The 26,974-nt window shown below is 53.7% G+C and overlaps 18 protein-coding genes across 18 annotated transcripts; 9 read left to right on the top strand and 9 right to left on the bottom strand.

Moving 5' to 3' along the window:
- EJ05DRAFT_463096 (FAD/NAD(P)-binding domain-containing protein) lies at window positions 1-1,053 on the bottom strand (the record flags this gene model as incomplete). The annotated part of the gene is made up of 3 exons (XM_033742704.1): window positions 400-1,053; window positions 173-345; window positions 1-116 (listed from the first exon to the last, which is right to left on the bottom strand). Coding segments are annotated over exons 1-3 (588 nt in total), but the record flags the coding sequence as incomplete, so codon positions are not given.
- A 199-nt stretch (window positions 1,054-1,252) lies between these two features.
- Window positions 1,253-2,533, top strand: EJ05DRAFT_536933 (S-adenosyl-L-methionine-dependent methyltransferase). The gene is made up of 2 exons (XM_033749347.1): window positions 1,253-1,773; window positions 1,824-2,533. Exons 1-2 carry the CDS (start codon window positions 1,263-1,265, stop codon window positions 2,039-2,041), a joined length of 729 nt encoding a protein of 242 aa, XP_033602119.1. The 5' UTR covers window positions 1,253-1,262; the 3' UTR covers window positions 2,042-2,533.
- A 707-nt stretch (window positions 2,534-3,240) lies between these two features.
- EJ05DRAFT_498872 (uncharacterized protein) lies at window positions 3,241-4,334 on the top strand (the record flags this gene model as incomplete). The annotated part of the gene is made up of 2 exons (XM_033746743.1): window positions 3,241-3,629; window positions 3,683-4,334. The coding sequence occupies 2 exons, from the start codon at window positions 3,241-3,243 to the stop codon at window positions 4,332-4,334; spliced, it is 1,041 nt and encodes a 346-aa protein (XP_033602118.1).
- Window positions 4,335-5,801: 1,467 nt separating this feature from the next.
- Window positions 5,802-7,432, top strand: EJ05DRAFT_536932 (uncharacterized protein; the record flags this gene model as incomplete). The annotated part of the gene is made up of 2 exons (XM_033749346.1): window positions 5,802-6,535; window positions 6,669-7,432. The coding sequence occupies exons 1-2, from the start codon at window positions 6,034-6,036 to the stop codon at window positions 7,430-7,432; spliced, it is 1,266 nt and encodes a 421-aa protein (XP_033602117.1). The 5' UTR covers window positions 5,802-6,033.
- Window positions 7,433-8,604: 1,172 nt separating this feature from the next.
- On the bottom strand, window positions 8,605-9,213 carry EJ05DRAFT_498870 (uncharacterized protein; the record flags this gene model as incomplete). Its single annotated transcript, XM_033746742.1, has 1 exon — window positions 8,605-9,213. The coding sequence occupies one exon, from the start codon at window positions 9,211-9,213 to the stop codon at window positions 8,605-8,607; it is 609 nt and encodes a 202-aa protein (XP_033602116.1).
- Window positions 9,214-10,142: 929 nt separating this feature from the next.
- Window positions 10,143-10,827, bottom strand: EJ05DRAFT_305855 (uncharacterized protein). The gene is made up of 2 exons (XM_033740646.1): window positions 10,808-10,827; window positions 10,143-10,618 (listed from the first exon to the last, which is right to left on the bottom strand). Exon 2 carries the CDS (start codon window positions 10,495-10,497, stop codon window positions 10,246-10,248), a length of 252 nt encoding a protein of 83 aa, XP_033602115.1. The 5' UTR covers window positions 10,498-10,618; window positions 10,808-10,827; the 3' UTR covers window positions 10,143-10,245.
- On the top strand, window positions 10,783-12,129 carry EJ05DRAFT_526375 (uncharacterized protein; the record flags this gene model as incomplete). The annotated part of the gene is made up of 2 exons (XM_033748865.1): window positions 10,783-11,301; window positions 11,593-12,129. The coding sequence occupies exons 1-2, from the start codon at window positions 11,254-11,256 to the stop codon at window positions 12,127-12,129; spliced, it is 585 nt and encodes a 194-aa protein (XP_033602114.1). The 5' UTR covers window positions 10,783-11,253.
- Window positions 12,130-12,194: 65 nt separating this feature from the next.
- On the bottom strand, window positions 12,195-13,122 carry EJ05DRAFT_305816 (uncharacterized protein). Its single transcript, XM_033740645.1, has one exon. The coding sequence runs from the start codon at window positions 12,803-12,805 to the stop codon at window positions 12,308-12,310; it is 498 nt and encodes a 165-aa protein (XP_033602113.1). The 5' UTR covers window positions 12,806-13,122; the 3' UTR covers window positions 12,195-12,307.
- Window positions 13,123-13,398: 276 nt separating this feature from the next.
- EJ05DRAFT_305774 (uncharacterized protein) lies at window positions 13,399-14,031 on the bottom strand. Its single transcript, XM_033740642.1, has one exon. The coding sequence runs from the start codon at window positions 13,931-13,933 to the stop codon at window positions 13,565-13,567; it is 369 nt and encodes a 122-aa protein (XP_033602112.1). The 5' UTR covers window positions 13,934-14,031; the 3' UTR covers window positions 13,399-13,564.
- Window positions 14,032-14,915, top strand: EJ05DRAFT_305775 (uncharacterized protein). The gene has a single exon (XM_033740643.1). The coding sequence runs from the start codon at window positions 14,129-14,131 to the stop codon at window positions 14,750-14,752; it is 624 nt and encodes a 207-aa protein (XP_033602111.1). The 5' UTR covers window positions 14,032-14,128; the 3' UTR covers window positions 14,753-14,915.
- EJ05DRAFT_305776 (trimeric LpxA-like protein) lies at window positions 14,916-17,497 on the top strand. The gene is made up of 6 exons (XM_033740644.1): window positions 14,916-15,810; window positions 15,858-15,914; window positions 15,984-16,005; window positions 16,090-16,225; window positions 16,280-17,231; window positions 17,283-17,497. Exons 1-6 carry the CDS (start codon window positions 15,079-15,081, stop codon window positions 17,367-17,369), a joined length of 1,986 nt encoding a protein of 661 aa, XP_033602110.1. The 5' UTR covers window positions 14,916-15,078; the 3' UTR covers window positions 17,370-17,497.
- A 643-nt stretch (window positions 17,498-18,140) lies between these two features.
- EJ05DRAFT_474737 (50S ribosomal protein L3) lies at window positions 18,141-19,899 on the top strand. The gene is made up of 3 exons (XM_033743665.1): window positions 18,141-19,047; window positions 19,104-19,317; window positions 19,375-19,899. The coding sequence occupies exons 1-3, from the start codon at window positions 18,415-18,417 to the stop codon at window positions 19,503-19,505; spliced, it is 978 nt and encodes a 325-aa protein (XP_033602109.1). The 5' UTR covers window positions 18,141-18,414; the 3' UTR covers window positions 19,506-19,899.
- Window positions 19,740-20,159, bottom strand: EJ05DRAFT_474736 (uncharacterized protein). Its single transcript, XM_033743664.1, has one exon. It carries the CDS (start codon window positions 20,083-20,085, stop codon window positions 19,744-19,746), a length of 342 nt encoding a protein of 113 aa, XP_033602108.1. The 5' UTR covers window positions 20,086-20,159; the 3' UTR covers window positions 19,740-19,743.
- Window positions 20,119-20,940, bottom strand: EJ05DRAFT_509382 (uncharacterized protein; the record flags this gene model as incomplete). The annotated part of the gene is made up of 1 exon (XM_033748095.1): window positions 20,119-20,940. The coding sequence occupies one exon, from the start codon at window positions 20,938-20,940 to the stop codon at window positions 20,119-20,121; it is 822 nt and encodes a 273-aa protein (XP_033602107.1).
- A 244-nt stretch (window positions 20,941-21,184) lies between these two features.
- EJ05DRAFT_474735 (ribosomal protein S12/S23) lies at window positions 21,185-22,184 on the top strand. The gene is made up of 3 exons (XM_033743663.1): window positions 21,185-21,241; window positions 21,336-21,599; window positions 21,731-22,184. The coding sequence occupies exons 2-3, from the start codon at window positions 21,341-21,343 to the stop codon at window positions 21,907-21,909; spliced, it is 438 nt and encodes a 145-aa protein (XP_033602106.1). The 5' UTR covers window positions 21,185-21,241; window positions 21,336-21,340; the 3' UTR covers window positions 21,910-22,184.
- Window positions 22,185-22,232: 48 nt separating this feature from the next.
- EJ05DRAFT_536925 (uncharacterized protein) lies at window positions 22,233-24,402 on the bottom strand. Its single transcript, XM_033749345.1, has 2 exons — window positions 24,248-24,402; window positions 22,233-24,189 (listed from the first exon to the last, which is right to left on the bottom strand). Exons 1-2 carry the CDS (start codon window positions 24,368-24,370, stop codon window positions 22,360-22,362), a joined length of 1,953 nt encoding a protein of 650 aa, XP_033602105.1. The 5' UTR covers window positions 24,371-24,402; the 3' UTR covers window positions 22,233-22,359.
- Window positions 24,403-24,620: 218 nt separating this feature from the next.
- On the top strand, window positions 24,621-26,013 carry EJ05DRAFT_305649 (uncharacterized protein). The gene is made up of 2 exons (XM_033740639.1): window positions 24,621-25,138; window positions 25,190-26,013. Exons 1-2 carry the CDS (start codon window positions 24,701-24,703, stop codon window positions 25,955-25,957), a joined length of 1,206 nt encoding a protein of 401 aa, XP_033602104.1. The 5' UTR covers window positions 24,621-24,700; the 3' UTR covers window positions 25,958-26,013.
- A 128-nt stretch (window positions 26,014-26,141) lies between these two features.
- EJ05DRAFT_430208 (oligosaccharide biosynthesis protein Alg14 like protein) lies at window positions 26,142-26,732 on the bottom strand (the record flags this gene model as incomplete). Its single annotated transcript, XM_033741545.1, has 1 exon — window positions 26,142-26,732. A coding segment is annotated over one exon (591 nt), but the record flags the coding sequence as incomplete, so codon positions are not given.
- Window positions 26,733-26,974: the final 242 nt, after the last annotated feature.

Genomic DNA, 26,974 nt, shown 5'->3' with positions numbered 1-26,974 from the left:
GGGGTTGGTGGTTAGGGTGGATATAGGGGCCCAGGCGCGGTAGGTGGTTTGCGGGTGGGTGGTTGGGGATGTGTTGTTGTTTGGGAGGATGAGGGTGCGGAGGTGGGATTTCATGCCTGGGAATGTTAGTAGGGGGTGGTGTAGGGAGGGAAGGGGTATGTATGTATGTTACCGTCTGTGGCGATGATGAGGTCGCCTTTGATGAGTTCTCCGGTGGATGTCGTGACGGAGGGCTCGTCTTCGTTGACGGAGACGATGTGTTGATTGAGGCGGAGGTCGCAGCCCAGCTCGGTGGCTATGTCGTGGAGGATTGACTGGTAGTCTGCGCGCTTCATGGACCAGTATCTGTGCTGGTTAGCATGGTCGACTGCGGTGTTGCGTTCAAGGAGAGTCTCCTACGGTGTTCTCGAGGCGGTCTCGCTTCCCTCCGGCGCCGTCCTGCCGAGCAATCGTCCGTCGTCGTACCGCCTGAACGTGAAGCTGGCTGGCACAATGGCTACGTGCCGGAATCTCTCCAGGATGCCCCATCGTTCGAGCACCAGAGTGGCGTTGGGCGGGACATGAATGCCGGCTCCTGCTGGTGAGAGCTTGTGAGCACGTTCGAGAATGATGACTTTGTGGCCCTGTTTGAGCAGTCCGATCGCGCTACAGAGTCCTGCGAGTCCTGCGCCGACGATGATGATTGTGAAGGTTGGCATTGTGTATATGATAGTTCTCGGGGTATATGGTGTGATTTGAGACGGGAGGGTTTCTGCTCGACAAGCGCAGACATCTTCATAGCAGTGTTTTTGCGATCATATTCCGCGTTATCATCGCCCATGCTGATTAAAGACTCGGCTCGGGCTCGGGCCATGATTCAGCAGAGGTTGTGGTGTTGCATTCTTGGCCAATCACTGGCTCGCGCCGTCCAGCCTAATGCGGTAAAGCGGCTGGGTGAAGTGAGATCGTCAAAACCCGAAGAGCGACGATTCCGAGGATGACTGAGCGCTTTGGTCTGGCTGGCTTCGTGTTCCTGAATGACGTCGGATGGAGGATGGAGGATCAATGTGCTCCAGATGAATTGGAAAAAGAAACGCATCTGGTGCAATAAATAGACGGTAGTGAAGATGAACAGGGGGGACGCGCCGAACGTGCCGGATCCGGATCTGCGGTACACGTGAGCGGAATCGGCCAACAAGCCACCAGCCGCCGTACAAACCGTAAATACTTAAACGGCCAACAGTTTCTAGATCTACGCCGACTACAAGCTGCAGTCTAAAACAATGTCTCGACTGAAGTACCCAAAGTCCTTCTCCCCGACGGTCCGCGACTTACTAGATAATCTCCACGCCGCCTCAACAGCCCAGGAAGCCAACTTCGACGCAGACGCATTCACGTTAGCCCGCGACACATCCACGCTCCACACCCCATCCGCCATCGAAACCGTAGATGCGTCCATGCGTGACAAACTCGTCGCTATAGACAACGACAAAGCCCTCGCCATCTACAACCTCATCCTCGCCCGCGGGGCCCGTCGGATCGTCGAAGTCGGAACCTCCTTCGGCGTAAGCACAATCTATCTCGCGCTCGCCGCCATCGAATGCGGACACGCCAAGCCGGTGCATCCCGTGCGCCCAAAAGTCATAGCGACAGAGAAAGAAAGCAGCAAAGCCGAAGCCGCACGCCGGAACTGGAAAGCCGCGGGCGTGGACGACGTGATTGACCTGAGAGTCGGCGACTTGCAGGAGACGCTGAGGGACGGGATTGGAAACGTGGATTTTGTGCTTCTTGATAGTGAGTTTTCCTGGTGGGTGACTGGGTGGGAGGGTTGACGGGTCTGCTAGTCTGGCCGTATCTTGCTATGCCTGCGCTCGAGCTGCTGCTGCCGCAGCTGAACTATGGCGCGGTTGTTGTGACGGATAATGTCGTCCATGCGGCAGAGGGGTATTCGGATTTGCTGGGGTTCTTGAGAGGTCCCGAGGGTCCGTTTGAGAGTGTGACATTGCCGTATCATGGCGGGATGGAGTTCAGCGTGTATATGCCGAACACGACGGAGCGTTAGAAGGATGCAGAGATGCCTGTGGGGGCGGACTAGGAATTGACATGTCCTTGTTCTTGAGTAAAGTCATCAGGCTTGCTCTGGAGCTTGTAGGTTGTCTTTCAAAGCAATTGCAATCCGCATGTCAATTGTAGTCATGGCAGAGAGTACCTGGCCGATATCTCCCTGATAGATCTACTTCCAGATATGCGGTATATATCAAGTATTGCAACGAGGGAAGTAGCACGGAACAGGATTGGGGGATCGATCATTACAGAAGTAAACACAGTGTAGAACTTGCGGTTTGTAGATTCACGGGAACGATCATCCAACAGTTGACTTGTATACTCGAGCTGTAGAAGTATTGTTTTACGACTAAGATAGCTGTGGATCATATTCTAGGTGTTGATAATTTCCGTTTCCTTGTGCTAGGTTGCGCACTCTCGGACGCTGCGTGTTGCATAGGCTCTGTGCAGATGCGCCAGCTACCAACCTAATTACATGATCGTTCCCTAGTAAGGAAGCCAGTCTCTGCGGGACCCTACCCCTTTCCTTTTGCTATTTTCCATCGTGAATGTGACGAGCAGTGGGAGAAAGTGTGTCCTGAATGCGGGAATGTTGGTTCTCCGGATGTGGCCGGGACCAAGAAATTCCTGTCACCACAGTCAGTCACGTAACCATGCCCATTCCAGTTGTTTTCTACACGCTCGAAAACTGCTGACTATGAGATTGCTAATGCAGATCCGTCATTCTGGTGACGCTAGGTAAGATTTTGGATATGTTGGGTTTTATATCAAAATAGCCTCGCTGGATCATAACACACCCGATCGCATAGTGGTTGATCTGCTCGCTATGTCATAGTATTTGATTCCATGTCTCTCTTATAGAATTCGATCGATGCACAAGGTAGAAGCAAGAAAGGTGACCCTGCATAATTGGTTGGTTGGTCCCTGAGCTGCTAAGCGTAGTAGACCGGATGGGCCCGCATGTCGGGTCTGAAATCTGGGGTAGTAGTCAGGGGTCAGGGATGCGAACGCTGCCGAACATATCGATGACTCTCATTCATTAGAGACTGACTTCGGCGCATGACGGATACGACAGTTCTCTGCTGGTTGTCGTGCCCGTTCAGATGTTGATTAACGGCAAACAGCTAATCTTCAGAGTTGTTGCGCCCTGATCTGGGGGGGTTCCTTAGTAGTTTGCAACGCTTTTGTGTGGTAGGCATGGACTTCTTGAAGACTGAACTATGGCGCTCTGAACATCAGGGCGCCTGCCCCCATTTGCCTGGTAGCGATGGGCTTTCTGAAGACCCACCCAATGCTCGAGAGAGTAAACTGCGCTCTGAACAGGAGAGCAAATGCCTCAATGTTCGAGCAGGAAACTGCGCTCTGAACATGAGAGCAGTCACATCCGGCTGCCCACCTTGTTATAAATGCCAGCTATTCCGTCTTGTATCCTGCTTCTTCCCATCAAACCATCTCATCTTTTCATACACACCGAAACAAGCAAAGCTGCTCATACAACACTATCATCAACCATTGGAGTCTTGTATAACAACCAAATCCCTGATAGCCATCGGGGCTTATCGTGAGTCTTCCTCGCCTGCATCATCGTGAAATGAAGCTGGCTCCCACCGCCCAGTTACGGCATCCTGACTGTGTTTAGATGTGTTGATCGAGTAGAGATGTCGTCTCCCGGCAAGTACGTCCCACCTCAGCGACGTCAGCCATGCCCCAACGCCGGGCTTAAAAGGGATTCGGCCCTCTGTCTATCAGCACCACCATCTCCATCACCATCACCATCACCATCGCCATCACCATCACCATCACCATCACTACCAAAGTCCCCTCCTGGTACTGGATACCAGAAGGGAGACTTCATCTGGGTGCCCTCGCTCCCATCCAGCAGTCTGCTCTATCAGAGACTGCTCTGCGAGCGCAATCTGGGAGCCCTGGAGCACCCGGGCGTCGTGACAGATTACTGCTGCAACTCCGGTATCGTCGAGTTCGCACCAGTCACGTCGTTCCGGGGCTTGGGCCCAAGGTCGTCCCAGTATTCGGACTTCCTGATGGTCGAAAACGGGTGCAGGCCGAGCCACAACGGCACTGTCCCTCTGCCCATCAGGATGGACGGCAATTTCGGTGAATTGAGCAAGGTCTCATACGTCGATCTCAAGCATGCCTACCAGGTTGAGGAGCAGGAGTTGGGCGGCCATCTTCGTGCCGGCAACAAGATGGTCAGGCTCCTCCCTGAGGGTGTCGAGATGTATGAGACTGCACGGAAGGCACTTCAGGCTAGATGCCCATCGATGCACTGAATGAACTTGTCGGCCAACGCAACAATCTCAGATTGCTTCTCGTCAGAGGAGCAATCTGTAGCGTATCGGGCACAGCTTCTTACAGTTATATCCATGCCAAGCTGTCGTATCCGGCTCAGCCATTGTACCAGTTCAGGGTTCGGCGCCGTTGACGACCTCATATTTGAGGCACCAGGAAACGTCTCTTACGGTTCTCCGGCTGATGTAAACAACGTCTGTGGGTTCTTCCCAAGACTGCCATAAGTTTGCTATCTTTCCACCGCAATGAAAACGTATTCTGGCCGGCGGGCTCCTCGTGTTCTGAGTTTTAGGCAGTGGTTTCTACGGCACTACTCGCTGAGACAAGCAATGTCTATGGGTTAGCCCAGGACTATCGAAACTTGCTCTCTTGCGGCCGCCAGAAACCCAGCTTTCTGATCGGCAGGCACACCAATTGCAGTGGACACTCTTCACATTTCTGGCATAGTGGGCAGGACTTTTGGTGGTCCTCTTTGGTGATGGGTTGTATACCCGGCGGTGACATAGCTGTGAGACGGGCGTCTTCACATTCGGTGATACTCTTTGGTGATGGGGTGTATTACCGGCGGATGGAGCTGGACTTTCGGTGGTTCTCTTTGGTGATGGAGAGTAGATCCGGCGGTGATAAAGCTGTGAGACGAGAGTCTTCACATTCATGTATGATGTAAATGGGTTTTTTTTGGCACATGCTTTGTTAGTGCGTACTTTATGCAATTGTACTTTGCGCTCTTGTTCACTTGGTCAATTCACAAATTTATGCCCACAACTTCGTTTATCCTTAACAGTGACTTGGACCTGATTGGCTGTTCCGCAGCGCTCCAGCTGTCAGGTGAATACACCCTGTGTGCGAAACACTTGCGCCTGATTGGACCGGTCAATGTAGCCCACAGTTATAAAATCTCAGTGACGCGCTCGACGTGTTCTTCCTCTTCGAAACACGACAGTTGTCAGAGCCCACCTACATCTTCAGTCTGACCTCGACTCGACTCCAGGTGCCTCGATCCTGGTCTGTCGTTGTGGCAACACTCATCATTAGCAATCCATCAGACCAACCGCCTAGAGATATCCATACAAGAGTAGATCGCATGACGCTAAGTCTCTTCACCCCCAAGCCCTCCCATAACTGACATCTCTAATCCAGAATTCTATCAACAGCCGTTGCTCAGGGGCCCACGGGCATCGATACGTCACCATCTCACAATACATCTTCACGTGTCGAGAACACTACCAGGAAGAAACAAAAGTTCGGGATTGTCATATATCTATAAGACAGACAGAAGCCATTTGTCGATTCAAAGGTTTCTCGATCAGTTCTCCGATCTCAAAGTCCGACTCTCTCTTGATGACATCCGACTCTGCTAGCTTGTCCGCAAAGTATAATACTTATATGACTGCGCATATGCCCTGTAATCGGCAGTGTATTTTCGCACACCAAGCTGTCAACGGCTTCGAGAGATATATGCTTCTTTTTGGACATTTGATCATCGCACAGCTTTATTAGCATACTGGTCAGACGGTTTGAGAACAGACCTTGTATCTCGAGGAAGAGGAGAGAGAGCTTGTGTCAAGGTACGGACAATCACAGCTCGACATATCAGATCGAGAGATCAGACACCGACTTGAACAGTACCGTCATCGAGTATAGTCATCATCCCACGCCGCACTCACACGTCCGATTTCCATGTCACCCTGGGACACATTTCCAAGCGGAGAGCGAAGATTCAAGGAAGGACAAGCTGCTTCCCACGAGTCGAGGGCTCTGTCCGGCAGAGAGGAAACACAGGCGTCGGATAGTAAGCCCAGGTTCCTGTCGCGAAAGCCGTCCATAGAACCACCCCCAGGCGTAACAGCAAGGTTGAAGAAGAAGCTACAGCCCTACCGTGACAAGGACACACAAAGCAACCCGTGGCTCAGAGAGTCCGACAAGGCACACGAGCCGCCCCAGAGTCCAAGAGTGACAGAGTTGTCCGAGGAGTCTGCGAACATGCCGATGTATAACGAGCTCCACCCACCGCCTATTTCGAAGTCGTATGGATCGTACTGGGACAGAAAGGAGCGTACCCATGAGCGGAAGAACGTGCCAGTCGCCTCATTCATGGTCAAGCCCGGATGCATCTTCCACACGCCGGAGAAGATACCGCGAGACTCCATCGCAAACAAGCAAGTCGACGACGGCTGGTGGGGTACGTAAAACAATCCTCCCCTTTTCCCTCCCCTCAACCCACACACATCCAGCCGAAAAAAGGAGTCAACACCGTCCCCCCCTCCCCCCAAACCTTCCAAGAACGAAAGCTAACACCCCTCCCCACTCACCAGCCCACCCAATCCTGATCCTCTCCTACGACAAACGCACCGAAATCGCCTCCGTCCTCCTCATCACCACCCTCGCCGGCAAGAAAATGTCGGAATGCTACCGGCCCGGCGTCAGCATGCGCCGCCGCCTCCTCTACATCCTCAACTCCGGCCAGGACGCGCAGCAGGAGAACAGCGAGGGCATGCCGACGCTCAGCACGGAAAAGGAGTCGAACAACATGTACCTGCAGAGCTACGTCAAGATCAACGCCCCCGTCTGCGTCGAGCGCAGGTACATCCTCCACCTCAGCATGTCGCGCACCGTCAAGCTGGACGCGCTCAGCATCGCGACGGTTAATCTTGTTCTCGGTAATTGGCTTGCTACTGCTGAGGCGGGCGCGCTGCCGTCTTCCTCCTCTGCCCCCTCCACGGAGGCCCAAGACGAGGCGGACGACGGCAATGAGGTGTATGAGTATGCGTCTGCCCAGCGCGTCTCCCGCTCGTGCTCCCCCGTCGACCGCATGAGCAGTCGTCTGTCCCACATGGGACTTTGCGCGACGCCGTGGCCCGAGACGCCGGCTCGGCGGGGCAGAGGAGCGGGCGCGGCTGGATTGGCGGCGTCGGGGCTGGCGCTGAGGCGCGAGGGGCGAGGGCAGGAGTTTGGGATCAACTTTGCGAGGGCGCCGATGGGGACGATTGGGAGGGGGAAGGGGGCGGGGGGAAAGGTGGTGGGGGAGGGGAAAGGGGTTGTGGGTGAGGCGGGTAAGGAGAATGGGGAGGGGGTGTGAGGGGGGGGTTGGTGGGTTGGGTTTTGGGCTTGGGAGTTGTTTGGTGGGTGTGTTTGCGGGGGGATGTAGGGTTGGTAGAGGAGCGAATGCGAGATTTGTCGTGTTGGATTGGGTTGATTGTGCGTTGTGTGATGTCGTGTGGTGGGTTTTGTGCGTGGGTGAGGAGTTGTGTGCTTTGTTGCCAGTACAGCGTCCTGAGACTTCACAGCTAACAGACGTCATGACTTCTTGCTCTCAGAAGCACACTAACTGATTCTACCCAAGGACACATACCGCAAATCGTGTATCCAGCACAAAGAAAGCCGGTTCGTGGCGCCTGAATACATCATATATCATGCTACAGCCAGGCCGCTACAGCGTCACCTCTACCAGCTATCCCGGTTGGAAAGAAAGAAAGAAAGGCCTTTCATCACTGCCTTCTTCGGCGCTATAAAGCCCAACTCACGGGTACGTACAAGTATCTTTCGCGCCAGATGACAGACATAGAATCAGAAAAGGGAGTGAGACACACTGTGGTGATGAACTGGCAAGGGTCTGCGGAGACGACGCCTTCGTAAAGCAGAGTATGGAGAATGGCCGAATACGAGTGCAGTACCTCTGGCTCACGCACTTCCTTTGTTTAGAAGAACAGACAAGACATGTAATCAGTGGCTCCGACGCAAATCCGGGTCGAAGGAAGCGTGGCTTTTTTGATCTTTTTTTTTGGGGGGGGGGACCATGACGAACACCACCATGACCTCGCGTAATTCAGTAGTAGAAAGATGTTTTCTGGTGGACTACATAATATGGATGGATGGATGGGTTCACACACACATACACACACACATCGCCGCACTTTACTATTCCAGCTTTCATAGCCGACGCCAAGAGAGAGAGAGAGAGAGTCAAGCAATGGCTGGCCAATCTTGATAGAGTAGTTAGTTACCATTCCGATGACACAGTTCCGGGGAAAGCCACGGAATGGAATATACGAATGATGGGTCTGCCGGGAACTTCGAGATAGTACTACATCGATACGACTATATATGCTGGCCCCCTCGAGATGGACAGGTGGGTGAATGTGAATACGACGACGGGCGGTCGACTCTCCCTTGTCAAGGAACTGGATGTTTCAGTAGGTTTTGGTGGGTGCAAGCACCAGGCAGGAATGATAGGAAACAGTGTAGTAGTGCTTAACCCTGAATCCCATCTACTCTGTCGTCGTCATAGCCAAAGGGTTTATATGATTTTGATTCCATGGACTGAGGACTGGTGAACCATTCGCGCGGTTCAGAGTGAGCTAACCCCCTGCCTACTTTCGTAGAAAATTTCGATACTAAGCAAACACCATTGGATTGGAATATGGCTAGCAAAGTCTCTGAGGTGTCCTGACTGAGGTCGACCCCTTGCTTGGTCGCGTCCAGGCGGCCCCTTGCGATGAGATGATTTCGTGTGATGTATCTCTTACCAGGAGACCAGGCGGCAGGCCAAGTGTGTCGAAACGCACTGCTCAGCAGCCACACATCACTGGCGTACCAGCAGAATAATCTCCGTCGAAACCCCCAAAGCTGTCCCCATTTTTCGTGATCGTATGAAATAAAGATGCTATTTAGTTTGGATGTCGTCTTCCAGTCGTCGGGGCATCGGCGCCTCGTTATCGCCGCAAAGTAGGATATTGAGCTGAAAACAGCCTTCATGCGGGCGCTTGATCGGCCAGAAACTGACTCCGATATTGTGGTTCGGGATTTTCGAGCGGATGCTTCCACGTTACAAACGCGCGTAGCTGAGGGGGGTCCTGGCATACCGAGGACATATCGACGGGACACGGATGTGTAAAGACTCGCGTGCTTTGGAAGTTCCCAAGTTCCTTATTCCTGGTGTATGGGCGCTTTCGAAAGTCAGGTTTGGTAAACGGACGCTCCGAGAAATCAAAACGGAGGAATGGATTGTCAGCATTTGGAACGATTGCAAGTCTGGTCGTGCCATGCATCACGGTGCCTTGGCAAAGTGTTTTTCTACACTGCTGACTAGCTTCAGAATCGATAGTGCACCATGCATCAGCTTGCACACCTGTCGCTTGAGCATGGAAGATAATAGCTATGCTGCTGGCTGTCGAGTGTCGACTATGACAGAGAGTGATTGCACCAAGTCAAAAACAGTTAGCCGCGTTGCTCACACAATGGTTGCGGCACAGCAGAACCAACAAACGCGGACTCTGTTCGCACACCGCAAGGCTCATACAGCCTCATCTCATGATCGAAGAACATGCTCATGGTCAGGGGGCTAGAGCTGGAATGATCATCAAGGTCATGAGATTGCAGTGGTGGATGTGGCTTGCAGGTGCACGGTGCATAATGCACGCTTCTTCAGAGTCGCAAACGCCATATTCAACAAATGTGTGAGACATGCGGATCTGGACGATGCGTATCTGCAGCAGCGCGTCTGGCGCGCTCTGCGTCAAAGCCTTCGCTTTTCAACCGAATCAGGCGTGTACTTCTGCGCATCCGCGACGTTGACGTCTGTGAGAAGGATGCGGCATGACTTGCACCTTGCAAGCCGAACAAACGCGGTGAGCATGTAGGATCGCGGCACAGTTGCTAGGGGTTGCAAGTCCCAAAGCCTCGACATGCTTGGCGTGGGGATACAGTACTCGAAATTAGCGAGAACACATCGAATGATTGGAATGCCGCGACTTGTTCTGTTGATAGCTTGTACCAGATGTCTGAAAAGTTATTCTGAGGTCAGTGCGATAGACATCATGCCACAGAGCCGGATATAGAGACAGCAGGGATGACATGGGGGAAGTGGGCCGCGAACGGCTCGATGTGGATCATTTAGGGATATGTCTGATATATTTCGGGATACCACGTTGTCCACCATTTCCTTCTGTACAGGGAGAAACCATGACCATGACCATGACCGTGGCCAGCCGGCCGCGGCACGTTGGACGTGGCTCTGCTGTGCCGCAACGCAGCTTGCGGGTCTCGCCCAGCTGAAAGAACGGAGGTACTACCCATTGGAACACTGCTCCCCTGATATACAGCGTTGAAGACCGTAAACGAACTGGCTAATGGGAGCCGTCCCATCTCTCCACGGGGCCCTTCCGCTGGGACAATGCTTTCTGAGTTGGGACATGGTCGCGGCTACTCACGACGCGGCTGCGACGAGTAGTTGTGACAAACGCTGTGCGCAACCGCTGAAGGGTATCTACGTTCTCATAGGATTCAGTATAGGTCTATCAAAAACGCCAGCAGGGAAAGATGCTCATCATAAATAGAAAAGAAGATAATGTTCTCCCAAAGACATATTGGCATATATCGGACAGCGTAACGAAAAAGCTAATACGGGTGCTCAAGATAGCGTCGCGAGGCACGCCTTGTGGAGATGAATCGGTACCATGTCTCAGTGTGGTCCCTAAGTGACAATGCTCTTGAATGCCCCTATATCCCAACCAGAGGCACATTTTTATGGCCGTGATAGCGTCGTAGGGGTTGAGGCGTAGTAAAACAAGGTCTTTGACTGGGCCGTAAGCGGTCAGCACAAGCTTCTACATGTTGCCTAGTGGATGACGAAGCTTCGCATCGGTGAGGTGGTCAGATTGATTAAGAGTAGGTCGTAATTTAGTTGGTGTCTTGCTACAGTGCAGACGAAGGTTCCTATCTCGTCGCAGTGCGAACGCATCCTGAAGCCCGGCTGTGCTCGAGATGTGATATTGCTCCAAGAACGGGACGGACCGTCTCAGCGTTAGCGGATGCGAGGTACAAGAAGTCATGCAATGGGCATGAGTAGCGCATACACACACACGTGTAACGGCGCGAATTGCGAGGGCGCGAGTGGGTGTGATGGTGAAGTTGGCGTTGAATAGCCAAGGTTTGATATATGGGATGGATGTAGGTGGTCTGCACTCATCTGCATTGCGCAGCTGCTCTGCCCGAAGGTGGTGGTGCAAGTGCCTACAGCCTAAGGCGAGGGGCAACGTTGCCTCTCTCTCTAAGCGCGCTTGTCTCGGCGAATCACGCTGCAGCTCGGAAATGACGCTCTCAAACGGTCATTACTCTCCACCTACACACCACTGGCACTGTACACTGCATAGCGACTCTTTACCCCCATCCACCATCCACCATCCACCATCCACCTCCACCCTCGTCCAATACCGGTTAGCTTACTCTATTCATATATAGTGTGCGAGCGAATGCCCACTGGCCCCGCATACATGCTCGAAAGCCCGCATAAGGTTCAGAGATACGGCCTTTGCGACCCCTCGTTCGAGACGACACGGCGTGCCACAATGCAGATCTATTGCCCTGCAAACAAGAGCAGGGAGAGAAGAGGAGCGAGACTTGTCACTGAAGATCCGACAAGGCTGCGGAGGATCTTTGACAGGCGGCCAAGGCTTGAGCCTTGACGCTCGTATCGTTGGCCGACGCTTGCAGGATCCAGCGGCAGAGCGGAAACTACTGAGCCAGTGCAACGTATCATGGAACGGCGTCTCCTTGGCTCGGGGCTGGCAGGGGGGCAGATCTGGCCAGTCAAGAGATGGAAATGGAAGCCGCCAAGTGATGAGCACGGCGCCTACAGACATAGTGCAGCTCGCAGCCATGGCATTGGTGACGGGAACGACACCACGCTCACGGTCCTGGGCAGCCCCTGCTCGCCACCAGCAGGGCCACGGCATCAGCCAGAGGGCATGCCGCTGCTCGACTCGTGGCAAAGCTTAGATGCCTGCAGATTTCAAAATAGCACGGCATCTGCTGCAGCAATATAGACGACTGCTACGCCTGCTAATATATGGCGTGCATTCTGTCTGGTTCTCGGGCGTACATGTCTTTCAAGACACACACACACCTGCATCCAACGTTGGTGCGATCTAATACCTACCCGTACCAAGCCGTCACGTCACGTCACTGGTATATTCACGCCCAGCCAGGCTGCTGATGGTTGACGTACGTAGTAGTGCATCGAGACTCGAAAGAGCACACAGCATGTGGATATCCCTCCAGCAAGACCACAAATTGACGACGGAGAAGCGCCGACGTGTACCGTGGAGCGATGTTGATGGCGATAAAAACAGATTAGAGCGTGGAGACAGCTGGCAAGGATCATTACCTTACCTTGCGTTTCGTGAAAGGTGGGTGGGGCAGGTTGCGCAGGGATGATGGGCCCGACCCCCCTCCCCCTCACCAACAATACGCGCCAATATCGGCACCGCGTAAGCGTTTGGCGCCGGCCGTGCATCTTGGCAGCGAGCATTTCTGAGCGAACCTGGGACGGGATTCGCGGGCCAAACCGCAGATGGAAACACAGCACTGGAAGCAGGAGCAGAGGCAGCTGTAAGCAAGACGATACGAGCGTTGGACAGGATGACCAAGTCGCAGGGAGGGAGCGGTGCGTCATGAGAAAAAAACGATTAAGGTTCGGATACAGACTCGGGTAAAGGGGCGCGCCAGAAGCCGCTCAAGCGGCACGCGCATGTTGAAGAATCGGGAGCATGGCTCGCAGCCGTAAGCGATCTGGCTGAGTCGAGGTGGGTGGATGGTGGGCGGCGCGGCGGTGAATCGAGCGAATGGCAGGTGTTCGGGGAGACAGCATGCTTGTATCCGCTCCGCTGAGTGGGATGACATGTTTGCACAAGACAAAGAGTCTCCTGGAGATATGGAACAGTAAATCATCTCGCGCGGCCCAAAAGCACCAGCTGGAATAATGGAGAACGGGTGGCCAAGAAGGAGGAGGATTAATTAGGCAATGCAATGGAATAGAATAATTAGACGGAACGGTCAGCGAGGATGGCGGCCTCTTGGAAGAGAGAGGCATAGCCCCGGCGGCACAGCCATCTTCTCCAATACAGCAGCAACAGCAGCCACGGGTCCAAGCTTGATGTGTGTGGAGACCACCTTTGGCAGCCAGCAGCGCGTGTCATCTGGGCGGAGGGAATAAGCGGCGGCAGTAATTATCAATTACTAGTGCTTCTTCATGACAATCCATCGAATCGGGCTTATGTGTCTGTCTATATGATGTTGTGAGACTATCTGAGTATTATACTACTATAGTCTATGAGAGCCGCCCGGTGTGCAGTCTCCAGTCTCCAGTCTCCAGTCTCCAGTCATCAGCCTCCAGTCATCAATCTCCAGTCTCTAATTAGATGCAGCAGTCTTTTTAGTGTGCAGTGACTTTGTGAGACGCTAGAAGGTTGCGGGCCGTGAGTGGTTGGGCCGTAAAGTGAAAAAGCTGGATGCTGGTTTCATGCGCGTCCAAAAGCCCTGCCTGGTCTCTCTCTCTCTCTCTCTCCAATCTTTTTAAGGGGGGAGGGGGGGTGAAAAGGCAAGGCAGTGCAGGGGAGGCAGCAGCGGGATTTGAGGGTAGAATGGGGTCAATCGGAGGGCAGTGGCAGCAGTTTAGGGAGGGAGGACGCTGAGATGGGCAGATTAACTGGCTAGAAGTTATGATTGATTTGGGGGGGTTTTGGGGGGTTCTGGTGGGTTCTGGGGCGTCTCTAGGGGGACTCCCCTCCCCTCTTCCCCCCATTAGCTTAGGTTCCCCCACCCCCCCGGAAGAAGACGCTTCACTAGCCGCTACCTAGAGAAGAGACCTAGAGAGACGTAGAGAACCTAGAGAGAGAGAGAGAGAGAGAGAGAGAGGGACAGAGAGACAGTGAGTAAGAGAGGAAAGCTGCCAGGACAGCCCACTCAGTAGCCAATCAGCAGACACGATGGGGGTGGGATGCTTGCATTCAAACAGACAAGAAAGTCGTGTGGTTGTCTTCCCGCGCTGCTGCTGCTGCTGCTGCTGCTGCTGTTTCTCATCCACCTTGAATCCACCATATTCCCATCATCCACAAATCCCAACCTTCGTCGTCCTTTTCCCATCATCCTCATCACCACCCTTCTTCTCTTCTTTTCCTCCCCCAACAACCACTGCGCCGCCTTGACTTTTCAGTGCGCACTGTCTTTCCGCCCGTCTCTTCCGCCCTCTTCGCGCGTTTCTGCCTGCGCCGTATTATATCTTTGTTTCTCCATCTGTGTACCGGTCGCTGTGCGGTCGTTTGCCTGGTCTCCGCGATATCAATCTCTCGCTTCGCGCGCGAGCCGCCTTGCTTGCAACTATACATCAACACCCGCCCCCGCTAGACGAGCCACCCGCGATTTGCATAACCTCATCCCGCCCACTCGATCGACACTTGACGCTTCTACTCCTTCCAAGCCGTTGCGCTGCTACACTCCTGTATATTGTCCCGAGAAGAAAGGGAAAATAAAAATAAAAATAAAAGATACACACCGCTTCCAAGTCCACACTGTCGCTCTCGTTACCACCAATTTTGGACCTCTAGAACCGCTTCCAGGTTAAAAATCAAGGTTAAAAATATTCCGGTTGAAGAGCAAGGTTGAATAAAGAGCTCCATCTTCTTGGCCATCTATAGACCAGCACTACTGTCACTCGTCTCCATTGTTGGACTATCCTTCCTCCGCCACCGCTAGCAGCGCGCACACCGCACGACTATTATTTAGCACACATCTGAGCAAGATAATATACCCGTCACGTACAACTTCGAGCACACCACGCAACCTGAGCCCTGGACATCTGCCATCTACGAAACTCAAAGTCGTCGGCACCCTAGTCTGGCTCCTTCTGTTCTCTGTCCGGTCGGCGGACATCAACACAGTAACGCGCAAATGATGCCGTCTATTGCGCAAGCACCCCTAACCAACGGAGCTGATCTGATACACAAAGAGAAGGCCATCGATACCAACGCATACGCTACTTCCTCTGGATTTACTGCTGTAAACGGTCGGACTTCGGGCTCTCCGCCACGATCAGCTCCTCAAACGAATGGATCCCACGGGACCTATCACACAGCACGCTCAAACTCCCTACCAAACTCAGAGGGCGACGAAAGACCGGCAGTAAAAGGCTCAGATACCACGCAAACCGCTTGGACTTTCACAAACGGGTTTGCCTCCCATCGTGCGTCCCAGGCCACAAACGACACGGAAGACAACAGTTCAAGTACGCATAAGCGCAAGCGGTCTGGTACAGACGACACCTCATTCACCGGTGCCGCTGTATCTTCTGAACAGGCCAGGCGCAAAGTCGATGGTTACGAATCTTCAATCAGCCCGCGTTCACCACGTAGCACAAACAACCTGTCCAGCATCCCACATTCAGCTCCACACTCTGGAACGACTGGCTACGGTTCTGGTCCCTGGCTCGATCGGGAGAGGCCAGATACTTTGGCATCAGAATCTAGAATGGCAGAGTCTCAAGATCGAATGCACTCACCCACGCAGAGATCTGTCGACTACGAGAATGGCGATGATTCAGTCACCCAGGACCACAATGAGCCAAGCAGCACCACCGAACTCACCAGAGCTGGAGTGCAGGTCGATCCGAAGAAGCGTAAACGGGTGAGTTTGCTTGCCTCGCCTCGCAAGGATGAACTGACATCGCGAAGCAATTTGCCAACCGAACAAAGACTGGATGTCAAACCTGCAGAAGACGCAAGAAGAAGGTATGTACAGATCTAAATGCCATGCGGCTATACTATATACCAATGTGACAATGGCTAATATTCTTTTAGTGCGACGAAGCCAAACCAGAATGTATGCTACACACTAATTCACCGCTTTCTATATAATATTGTGTTCCTGTAGCGTATGGAAGGTATCGCTAACTTTCCATAATAGGCAGCAATTGCATTCGTGGTGGATTTGTCTGCGAAGGCTACCACCAATTGAAATCACAAGGGCCGAGACCAAGCACGAGCCGCGGGCCGATGCCCATCCAGGCAAAGGACGAATACAACCCTACGTCTGTGTTCAGGTAATGAACTCCCTTGTCATGACCACATTGCGAGGTATTAATAACATAATATAGACCACATGTCCCTCGGGAGCAGCACGAAGCAACCTACAATGAAGGGAACAGAGGTCGTCCAATTGTCGTCGACGACAACAACAACAGCAACGCCGCAGCTCGACAGCCTTGGTCCTCGTGGCCTGAGCCGCATTCTAGGTCGCATACACATCCGCCTCCCCCTGCCACTTATGCTGAAGCTTCTCATGATCCACGAGCGACTACGAAACAATACTATGATGCTCCCCCATTGGCCCCACAACAACGACCACCTCCCAACCAGCAGTATGGACATCCACCCCCATCCATGCATCAGTCTGCAAGCACAGTCGCACAGATGGCACTTCAACACACATCTTCCACATCTCACTATCAACCTCCCGCCCGTCAGCAACCGCCACCACCTCCTCCTCTGGAGTCCGAAAAGTCGAAGATGCTAAAGGGTGAACCGTACCTGCTTTTTGCCCCACAATTGGTTGACGAGCGAGAACAATGCAAATCAGCCCTGTGGCGCTTCAACAATGCCCAGAATCCGGCGATGGGCGTGTCACGCGAAGAAAGAGTCCGGCAATTCCGTGCCATCATGGACTCGCCCAACACCCGACGTGAGGAACAACCCCGTGGATCCGTGGGCAAGGATGTCCAGGTGGAAGCACCGTTCAATTGTGAATACGGCTACAACATCCACATTGCCGACAACGTTGTCATTGGTTCAAATTGCACAATTCTGGATCCCTGCCAGATTACCATCGGCGCAAGGTCGGTCATTGGACCAAACGTGAACATTTTGGGCAACACAGTAGCTGTCCATCCAAGAGACCGTGCGGGCAGCAAAGGCACGGCCATTGGAGTGGTTATCAGAATCGAAGAAGATTGTTTCATCGGCGCGAACGTCACGATCGTGGCCCGGAAAGGTAAACCCATTACTATCGGGAAAGGGACCACTATCGGAGCGGGGTCGGTAGTTTGCAAGGTCAGTCATTCAATATTTTCCATGTCAGAAAGCAAGCTAATGACGGTGTAGACTTTCCCCAAGTACACAGTAGTGGCTGGAAACCCTGCTCAGGTCCTGCGTGGAGTCTGGGACCCTGATGAGCGTGGTCGCCCCTAGACGAGAAGTATGAGGCATAGACACCCGTCTTGGAGCATCCCAAATATCCGCGATCAGTTCTCGAAGGAATCAAGGCTCAGTCGATCATACATACAGCTCTCGTCGTCACCGATTTCGCGTTCAAAACTCTATGAAGTGATTGAGCACAGCCAACAGCGATTGGCTGGCCTCCCACGAATTAGCTCATGGACATCCCTATGCCGACTTGGTACTTCGGAGCATGCCATACGGACGATGCACATATTGATATCAAAACATGAGCCTTTGTACCAGCATTCTTATTACGCAAAGCCACATTTCGCGCGAATATAACAGTAAAAAAACAGTATCACGTCATCATCATCACGATAGAACGACAAAAGATCGGGGGTGCAGGACAACTACGGCTTCCTCGATTATAAGATACCACCAACGTTGCGATTCACATTCTTGTTATTATTGTACACTACCCTGGGAGGCCCATCTGTATATACATGTCCTGAATTAGGCACTATTGATATCAAAAGCATCAGACAATTTCCACAGTGTTTTCCAATTTCGCTCTTCCGTGACATTTCCTAGCCTGGAATGGGAAGTTATCCGACATTGTCCAAGACTCATCCCATTGTGGCCGTTCGCACTTTGGCGCCCGCCCGTAACCCTGGTCGCGCTGATATCCGGGGGCCTGATTTGCTCAACTCACCCCTGCAAGCCGTATGCAATCCTCCTCGTGATACAACATGACGGTGATAGTGTGGGGTTCGATAATCTCCTACCTGCGTCCCTGTCCGGGTCTTCATTATTATCGTCATGATTCTTGGAAGCGCCGTGGCTTGATTCGAGGCGCTTACGGCGTCTATCACATCGCGGCTAATATAGCCAATCAACATGGCCCACTAAAAAGTTCCTGCTGCTCCTCCTCCACCCCCGACTCATCAGACCATTCCATTCATTGTCTCTACTACCTACAGCAGCCTATAACGCCAACCGTCCTCAACACGCCGTGCTCATTTCGCCTTGCATTCTTGCAACCTGCTCCCAGGTCACATACCGCCAATCAGCCATCATGCCGCCCATAGAACGCGCCCTCTGGGCGGCGCACCTCCCTCCGCGCTTCCTCGTACCCTCCATACTGCGCACTCTCCCTTCTTCGAGCAACACCATCCTCGCACGACCATCCACGTCCCTTCTCCAGCGCCGCACAATCTACTCGACATGGGACCCGAATCCCAAGCTCAACCGCTTCAATCACTACCCTGGCCGCCCAGCCCTCACAACCACCAAGACCGCCGCTCTGAGACGCAAGCTTGACGGCGACTCACTACCTCACCGCACAGGCGTACTTGCCGTCAAGAAAGGCATGAGCGCCGTCTACCTCCCCGACGGAACACGAAAATGCTGTACCGTGCTACAAGTCGACCGCAACGAGGTCGTCAGCTACAAGCGCCGTGACGTCCACGGATACTGGGCCGTGCAGATTGGCGCCGGACACCGGCAGGCAAAGAACGTGGGTCGGCCAATGCTAGGGCATTTTGCAGCCAGTGGCGTCAGTCCCAAACGCTATCTGGCCGAATTCCCTGTTCGCGACGAGGAAGGGCTGATGAGGAGTCCGCTGGGCAGTCGGATATGGGCGGACTGGTTTGTGCCGGGGACGTACGTAGATACGAGGAGCTATACCAAGGGAAAGGGGTTTGCTGGTGTAAGTGCTTTGGTATGGTCGGAGAAGGGGAAAGATTTTGCTGACGTTGGTTGTAGGGTATGAAGAAATGGGGCTGGCATGGACAGGATGCGTCGCACGGTGTGTCGAAGACGCATCGACAGATGGGTTCCGCGGGTGGCTCCCAGGGCAGTGGTAGTCGAGTTATCCCGGGTAAGAAAATGCCCGGGAGGATGGGCAATATACGGAAGACAGTCCAAAACCTGGAGATCTTGAAGGTGGATAAGGAGAACGGTATCATCCTAGTATCTGGTAAGCCGGTTTATCTTCATTTACATTTGGTGAGGTCTAGCTGACCTGCTACACTAGGACCTGTCGCCGGAAATAAAGGCTGCATTGTCAAAATACAAGACGCGATCAAGAAGCCCTGGCCCGAACTCCCGGAGCTCGAGGTCATTGAGGAGGCAGAGGAGGCTGCAGCACAGACAGTCACAGCATAGACGTATAACAGCGGCGCGTCTGTCCCGTTCATTGTACAAAATACAGGCAAGCTAGGCCTCGATGACGTGTATACTATCTGTACTTGACACACATGCATGATTGGCGTTTGAGTATGAAAGCCCTTCTTGCGCATCTAATTCCGTTTTCTGAGATACTGCCAAGTTGTCTGACACTGAGATGCGTCTTATATACACAATTGTGCGTATAGAAGCTTAACGTGTACGTTGCACTCTGATGTTATGAAGAGATAGCTTGAGGTCTAATTATAAGGATGTTTTGCATGTCTATAGACAGTCCTTTGGTGTCTCTCTCTCGACGCAAAGTGACCTGTGTCCCACAGTATTGACCGTGTCTACAATCCTCAGTAAGAGTGTAGCCGCTCTTTTGGAACGTGACATGAGGCCTTGCCCTCTCCTCTCTGTTCTCGCTCTGCCCCCTCCTAAAAACCGTCACCATGATCCCAAAGCACCTCTCCAATCCCAGCAGCATAGCATCGACCGCCATACAGCCACCGCCATCCCACGCAGCCCAATAAGCCCCCAAGCCCAAAACACTCGAAGCCGTAGCACCAAAATCCATAACCGAAACATCCCACCACACCCAACCCTCCCTTCAACCCACACTCCCACTCGTCCCACTACCCAAACTCTCCCCCCCAGAATCCCCCCAAATCTCCCTACTCTCCTGCCCCACCGCCCTCATCGCCCGCGCAACCTCCTCCAGCCGCGCAACTACATCCGCCACCCCCGCGCTCACCCGCTCGAAATACCGATCATTCGCCTCTCTCCGCCGCCGCGCGTGCGCGATATCGTCTCGCGTTTCGTCGTCGTCGTCCTGTCCCGTCTGCTCACTTCCCATGCTGGCTTCGCTCTCGCCGCGCGCCCGGGTTGCTATCCTTTCTATCCGCTCTATTCGGTCTGGGGATAGCAGGGTTTGTCCCGCTGCTGCTGCTGCTGCTGCGGGATTGTCTCGCCGGGCGTCCTCCGGATCCCCCGAGTGACCTTCCGACTCTGACTCTGACTCTGCGTCCGCCTCACTGCTCGCCCACGCCTGCGCAAGCGCTATTTGCGCCGTGCGCAGCTCGTCTAGTGCGCTTGCGTGCTTCGTGTTGAAGACGTGTGCGCCGCTGAGGGCGGAGAGTTCGACTTCTTCGAGGGTGTGCTGCATTGAGGCCCATATTGCGTCGGTGTGGGCGGTGGAGGGGTTGGGGTTGGGGGGGTGGTGGTTGTGTTGTTGGTTGTGGTGGCGGAGGCGTGCGAGGGGGTCTTGGGGGGTGGTGGTGGTGTTTGTTGGTTGGTGGGTGGAGCGTTGGCGGGTGAGAGGCGGGTTTGGTGGGAGGAGGGAGGTGGTGGATGTGTTGTGGGAGGGAGGGCCGATGAAGAGGGATGGGATTGGGGGGCGGAGGTTGGTGGTGGGTTTGGAGGGTGTGGTCATGGTGGGTTGTTGTAGAGGGCGTATCAGTCCTTGGTCTTGAAAGTGAGAGTGAGGATGTAGGTTGTTCGGGCGGAGGGGACGGACGACATCGCCGAGCCTTTCCGCCCCGCTGTGTGTTTCCGCCAGCACGGCCAAGATAGCACGTGACCTTGCGTACGATAGAAGCCTCGCTTAAGTCCGCGCTTACCACATCCGCTAGCCCACGCCAAATTTCGACCTCCCTCTCGACTTTCGAACGACTGCCCGTTCAAAACCGCATCACGACGTCCAACTACTAACCCCCAGCACACACATACAACCGGTACGATTCCTCTCCCCTCCCCTCCATCTCCCCATCCCACATACCCTCCCACTGTAAACCAATTCTCTCTCTGACACACAAACCCACCCAACAGCAACCATGGGAAAAGGCAAGCCAAGAGGTCTCAACGCCGCCCGCAAGCTGCGCAACCATCGCCGCGAGGGCCGCTGGGCCGACCTGTCATACAAGAAGCGCCTCCTCGGCACGGCGTACAAGTCCTCGCCCTTTGGCGGCTCCTCGCACGCCAAAGGGATTGTGCTCGAAAAGGTCGGCGTCGAGGCCAAGCAGCCCAACTCGGCCATTCGCAAGTGTGTGCGCGTGCAGTTGATCAAGAATGGGAAGAAGGTTACTGCTTTTGGTATGTTGCTTGTGGCTTTCTTTCTTCTTTTTGAAAGGGGGAGAGGGGGGCGGTGGGTATATAGGGTGTTGGGATGAAAAATGAGATTTATCGTTGTTATGAGGGCTAGAGACTGATACGAAGCATCACAGTGCCCAACGACGGTTGTCTCAACTTTGTCGACGAGAATGACGAGGTCCTCCTTGCCGGATTCGGTCGCAAGGGCAAGGCCAAGGGTGATATCCCCGGTGTGCGTTTCAAGGTCGTCAAGGTATCCGGTGTCGGTCTGTCCGCGCTCTGGAAAGAGAAGAAGGAGAAGCCTCGTTCATAGACAACGAGAGAGAATGAAAGAAAGGGACTAGACACGGGAGGCCGAGAGGGAGGAAGGGCGGGTAAGGGAAGGGAAGGGGGAAGACGAAGCATGAAGGGCATGGGTTTGCAAGGCAAGGCAAGGTCGCGGGATTCTGGTTTTGCCCAACTCTTCCCTTTCGTCGCCGTCGTCGTCGTCGTCGTCACTTCGTCATCGGTATAGCCATTGTATGTATGTATGCATGGAGATGAGCCAGATGACAACATGAAAATAGCTCGCCCAATAATCAAGAGCAGTTCTAAAAACTTTCACACACGTACGCTTCATTCTGTCACTAAGGGAGAGAGTTCGACCACGCTCTACAAACACCAATCGTACGATTGCTTATGCACGCCACAACAGAGTGAACACGAGCCTCAAACAAGAAAAACACAACTTATCACCACCACGAACAACCAACCCACCCACCCACTACCCACCATAACCATCCATCTCAACCCACGTCCCCCCCAACGGCAACCGAACCGGCATCTGCCGCCCCTTTCCCACCTGCCCCCTAGCATCACCATAACCACCACCACCCCGCCACCCAGCCCAAGCATACATCACCCCCACACCCACAACCAACGGACTAATCCAAACACCCACCATCCGCACCACAGCCCACCAATCCCTCCGCGCACTCCGCGCAGTCCGCGCCCGCACAGCCCGCACCTCCGCCGGCTCATCCGCAATGGTAAAGAAATTGTCAAAGATGCTCTCCAGCCCGGTCTCGACGGGATCTTCGGCCAGGTTCAGGGTGGCGGGGGTGAGGGTGAATGGTGTTGTCTGTTGTTGCTGTGTTTGTTGTGTTTGTTGCTGCTGCTGCTGTGCAGAACCCCGTGTATTACTGTTCTGCGCTGCGCCCTTCAGCATCATGCTGGTGAAAAAGTCCTGCTGTTTGGCGAGCGGGGTCGCTTTGAAGAGGGGGCGTTGCGGTGGATTGCGGGCGCGGTGGGCGGGCGTGAGGGGTGCGGAGGGGAGGGTGCCGAAGAAGGGGGAGGGGATTGGGTGTGTGATTATTTGGTTGGGTGGGTGGTTGAAGGGGGTTGTTGAGGTTAGGGGTTTGGAGGGTCGGAAGCTGGTTGAGGAGTCGCGTCTTGTGGGGGTCCAGTCCATTTCGTCGATGTCTGCTGCGGTGTTGTTGTCGTTGTCGTCGTCGTCGTCTGGGCTGCTTTCTGGGTCTGATTTGTTGGGGGAGTGGTGTGGTGATGTCGGGGCTAGTTTGGTGATGGGGAAGGGCTCGACGCGGAGGGGTGAGGGTTGGAAGGTGGTGGGTGATGTGTGAGGGTTGGAGGTAGCTGGTGTGCGGGATCCTGGGGAGGGTTTGGGTGCTGCTGGTTCTTGGAGTTCTTTGAATGTGAAGCGAGGCGTGTAGTCGATGTGGATTGCTCGTATGGAAGCGATGATCATGATGAGGAGGAATGCCAGTGCTGCGGTATGGGCTCCTTTGAATGCTTGTGGTGTTAGGAAGAATGGCTCTCGCAGGAATCGCCATAGTCCTAGCCTGATGGTCAGGGTTACCAACTGCAGCTGTAGGTAGTTCTTTTGCCCCTTCATTCTCCCGCCCGAAGCGTGCATCTTTTTTATTAGAGTGGGATGCCACCAGCAGCATAGGAAACCGATGAGGAGTGAGGGTAATAGCAATGGGGTGACATGCTCGAAGCATGGCCATGATATCTCGTGAGCTTTCCAAAGGCGTTCTCCACATTGCCATGTGCTCGGTAAAATCTCATCGTCGTCGTGATAGCTTCCTTGCGCGATCAACAAGCCCAAAGCATGCCATGCAAGCTGTGATAGTATGCTGAGCCACCATCCCGCACCGGCAAGAATGTAGAATACACCACGCCTGGACAGCATCTGGTTGTAACTTATAGGGAGCCCATGTTTGCTGCGCAGCATTTTCCGCCGCAGGTCCTCTGTTATGGTCGCATATCGAGTATCCTTCAACTTCTGTCTGACTCGTGGCAGGCACGTCGCACATACTTGCGGATAACGCTCTTCTAGGCTCCTCTTCCAGTCATTATACGCGGCTTCATACTTTTCATATGAAGGGTCATCGGGCGGCGGAAGATAGTTTGACAAGGCATCGGTGTAGTACTGCTGGTTCTTCACGCAGTCTGCACAGAACAGCGTATCTTGCGTTGCTGACGGCAGCGGCGTCGACGGACGAGGAACTTGATATGCATACTGCACAGACGGTAAGGAGGACGCTGCGAAAGGATCCGTGACTTGTGGTGGTGGATCTGCTATATCGCCATGCTATGACGGGGTTAGCGGAGCTACAATGGATATCTTCCTGATACAGATCGGGCCGCACCTCGTCAAAATAGTTCAGGGCCTCGCAATGCTCGCACTGAAACTGTCGAACAGGACTCTGCAGAGCCTGTGACGAGCGTTGCTGGCATCCGTGGCAGATGGGACCCCGGCGCAATAGAGGCATTGTCAAGAGAGAGAAACCAGAATGTCGGTCCGACAGCGCGATTCTGCCGTTTCCCGCGTGTCGCAGTCGGAAAAGCGTCTTGCCAAGCCTCTCCACTTCCAAACTAGTCGACTTTTCGAGCTTGTATCAACCTGGGAGCTTCTTCACAATCAAACATCCTCGACCCTGACACTGCGCCTTCCGTTTATCTGATCGTCTTCTCGCTTCGGGATGTGGCTTGACTGAGTAGAATAACTTGGATAGTGCTATCTGCCACTACCTACTGCCTCGTCATAGTCGTTCGCGCAATACTTCCTCCTAGACAGCGCATCGACGCGCAACATCGACAAAATGACGCTTCAATCGGTGCAAAAGTTCATTCAGCGGGCGGCGAGCAATCGAAAACGATCTGTAAGGGCACGGCTGAAGAAAAAAGCACGCTTTGAGAAGCAGCTGTACAAAGCAGCTTTAGACAGCAACAACATGGTGACGGTCATGAGAAATGACTATTTCAAACTGGACGTGAAGCCTAGGTGGATGAAGGACTGGAATGCCGGGCCACTGGCTCCTCGACACGATCTCGGTATGGCACCGGGCGAATTCGGAACTCTTGATGGCTATGATTTCATCAATTATACTGTGCCACCACAAAACTCATCCAAATGGATTTACCCGTTCCGTGAGGGTGATACCGTAGCCGTTGCAAATGGAAGATACAAGGGTCGAATCGGTAAAATCGAACACGTCGAGCTTCGCACAGCAGATGCAAGATTGTCGGGGATCAACAAGGCAAGGCGGTCACGCGAGATGTAGTAGTGTCTCATACTAACCATTCCACAGTCTGATCTTCGGAAAAGTGAAGAAGAACGATTTGCTACGGGATCCAAAGACCCCTACGGTACCCAGGAAATACCATTGCGTATGGATGATCTTCGACTAGTCGCCTTTGTATCGAAAACGGGACAGAATGGAATCAAGGCTGAACAACCTGTCATCGTTGACGCCGTCACGCTTCTACATGCGGACGACCTCCCCCGGTTCAGGCCAGAACTGAAGGGTTCAAAGGAATACAGGGAGCCTGTTCCCCCAAAACTATTCAAGCATAAACGTCACGCAGATGACGAGACCGTTGTTCGATTCATCGCAGGGACTAACATCGAGGTGCCGTGGCCCCATAACGAGCCGGACCTAGTTGACGAACACGACTGCGATACGAAACGCATCGAAGTGGAAGATGCTACGTACATGCCTCAGCTACACCAAGCCCCACTGCCTGATGGTCTAATAGACGAGCTACGTAATAAGTATAGCAATTATCGAGTAAGGCACGATCCCGAGTACTTGGCAAAACGAGCATACGAATTCCAAAAAGCAGAGGACCTCAAGAATCCAGACCTGAATCACATCCGCACCCCCTTACAAGAAATGCGGTGGCAGCAAAACAAGAAAGCCGCCGAGAGGACGAGTGAAGAGGAGGCAGCGCACGAAAGATTAATGCGTGGTGAGATTTCTCTTGTCCAGTATCTTGCGATTAAGCACAAGGTTCCGGAAGAGCGCCTTGCTGGTATACTTCCTGCTACAGCGGGAGAGCAACGACCCTCTGTATAGTGCGTGTACCAATGATCTTGTTGTCTGTAGTATAGAAACTGTAAATATTTTCTGTGACTTTGCCATTGGTTGCGACCCATCAAGCATCACTTCATGCGGAAGCATAGTTCCTTTAAGCTATCAAGACTCCGATGTACTCCCCCTTACCACCAACACCCTTCAGCCCTTCCCATTGAACAAGAAACCGATCGACGACTCTCAACAGCAGCCTTCCGCTCAGACTCAAACTCTTCACCCGCGCCCAGCTCTCGATATATAAAGTCCGCATCTTATCCTGTGAACTCGCTCCTCCAACATTACATAACCGTAACACCAGCGAGGCCAGAACAACAATCACCCCAGTCCCCGGTCCATTCGTCAGTATCAGATCGGGATACCCAGCCTCCGCATTCCGCAACAGCTGCAAACAACACCACAAACACTGCAGCGCAGACACCGGCGTCGTAAGCAGTGACTGATGCACCCGCCGCGCCCGTGGCACAGTCACAATCGCGTACCTCCATGTACATGTTCCCCCCGTTTTTGCATGCCTCTGCTCCAGCTGCGCCTCGAATTTCCGCGCATGGCTCGCGCTGAACGCGTCACCCGAGCCCACGACATATGTGCGGTTCGTGTATGTGGAAGGGTCCAGATCGCGCAGGATCGTGAGCATCTCGGCTGTGTGGCCGCCGCTGCCGAGCACGATGAGGATGTGTGTTGGTGAGCCGCGGATGCGCGGTGCGGGCTTTGCGCGGGAGGAAGGGAGAATGGCGAGGAGGCGAGTGGTGAGGAGTATGAGGGTGGTGATGAGGACTGCTGTTGCTGTCACGAGGATTTGGGTGGAGCAGAGCGGCATTGTGGTGGAGCAGGTGAATGGATCGCTGCGGTGGAGAGGGAGAGATGGTGGGAAGCTGACGTAGCAGTGTATGCTACCGCTGGTAGAAATCACAAGAATGGGCGCATGTTGGAGCTGCGCGATTGAGCTCGAAGCTAGCACAGGCGGCAATGGTTTGTGAATTCGTGGTGGTGGGAAGTGAA

Source organism: Pseudovirgaria hyperparasitica, assembly GCF_010093815.1.
Source record: "Pseudovirgaria hyperparasitica strain CBS 121739 unplaced genomic scaffold EJ05scaffold_5, whole genome shotgun sequence".
NCBI lineage: Eukaryota > Fungi > Ascomycota > Dothideomycetes > Acrospermales > Acrospermaceae > Pseudovirgaria > Pseudovirgaria hyperparasitica.
This window is presented reverse-complemented; position numbering and strand designations above follow the sequence as displayed.

Excerpts from the sequence above, each read along its gene's own strand:
- EJ05DRAFT_536933 (XM_033749347.1), top strand. The coding sequence starts at position 1,263 with ATGTCTCGACTGAAGTACCCAAAGTCCTTCTCCCCGACGGTCCGCGAC. Across the intron at positions 1,774-1,823 it reads GGATTTTGTGCTTCTTGATA|TCTGGCCGTATCTTGCTATG; the intron begins GTGAGTTTTCCT and ends CGGGTCTGCTAG.
- EJ05DRAFT_305855 (XM_033740646.1), bottom strand. The coding sequence starts at position 10,497 with ATGGGACGGCTCCCATTAGCCAGTTCGTTTACGGTCTTCAACGCTGTA.
- EJ05DRAFT_305816 (XM_033740645.1), bottom strand. The coding sequence starts at position 12,805 with ATGACGCACCGCTCCCTCCCTGCGACTTGGTCATCCTGTCCAACGCTC.
- EJ05DRAFT_305774 (XM_033740642.1), bottom strand. The coding sequence starts at position 13,933 with ATGGGGGGAAGAGGGGAGGGGAGTCCCCCTAGAGACGCCCCAGAACCC.
- EJ05DRAFT_305775 (XM_033740643.1), top strand. The coding sequence starts at position 14,129 with ATGCTTGCATTCAAACAGACAAGAAAGTCGTGTGGTTGTCTTCCCGCG.
- EJ05DRAFT_305776 (XM_033740644.1), top strand. The coding sequence starts at position 15,079 with ATGATGCCGTCTATTGCGCAAGCACCCCTAACCAACGGAGCTGATCTG. Across the intron at positions 15,915-15,983 it reads GCAGAAGACGCAAGAAGAAG|TGCGACGAAGCCAAACCAGA; the intron begins GTATGTACAGAT and ends ATATTCTTTTAG. Across the intron at positions 16,226-16,279 it reads AACCCTACGTCTGTGTTCAG|ACCACATGTCCCTCGGGAGC; the intron begins GTAATGAACTCC and ends AACATAATATAG.
- EJ05DRAFT_474737 (XM_033743665.1), top strand. The coding sequence starts at position 18,415 with ATGCCGCCCATAGAACGCGCCCTCTGGGCGGCGCACCTCCCTCCGCGC. Across the intron at positions 19,048-19,103 it reads AGGGAAAGGGGTTTGCTGGT|GGTATGAAGAAATGGGGCTG; the intron begins GTAAGTGCTTTG and ends CGTTGGTTGTAG. Across the intron at positions 19,318-19,374 it reads CGGTATCATCCTAGTATCTG|GACCTGTCGCCGGAAATAAA; the intron begins GTAAGCCGGTTT and ends CTGCTACACTAG.
- EJ05DRAFT_474736 (XM_033743664.1), bottom strand. The coding sequence starts at position 20,085 with ATGGATTTTGGTGCTACGGCTTCGAGTGTTTTGGGCTTGGGGGCTTAT.
- EJ05DRAFT_474735 (XM_033743663.1), top strand. The coding sequence starts at position 21,341 with ATGGGAAAAGGCAAGCCAAGAGGTCTCAACGCCGCCCGCAAGCTGCGC. Across the intron at positions 21,600-21,730 it reads GAAGAAGGTTACTGCTTTTG|TGCCCAACGACGGTTGTCTC; the intron begins GTATGTTGCTTG and ends GAAGCATCACAG.
- EJ05DRAFT_536925 (XM_033749345.1), bottom strand. The coding sequence starts at position 24,370 with ATGCCTCTATTGCGCCGGGGTCCCATCTGCCACGGATGCCAGCAACGC. Across the intron at positions 24,190-24,247 it reads CCCTGAACTATTTTGACGAG|CATGGCGATATAGCAGATCC; the intron begins GTGCGGCCCGAT and ends ACCCCGTCATAG.
- EJ05DRAFT_305649 (XM_033740639.1), top strand. The coding sequence starts at position 24,701 with ATGACGCTTCAATCGGTGCAAAAGTTCATTCAGCGGGCGGCGAGCAAT. Across the intron at positions 25,139-25,189 it reads GATTGTCGGGGATCAACAAG|TCTGATCTTCGGAAAAGTGA; the intron begins GCAAGGCGGTCA and ends ACCATTCCACAG.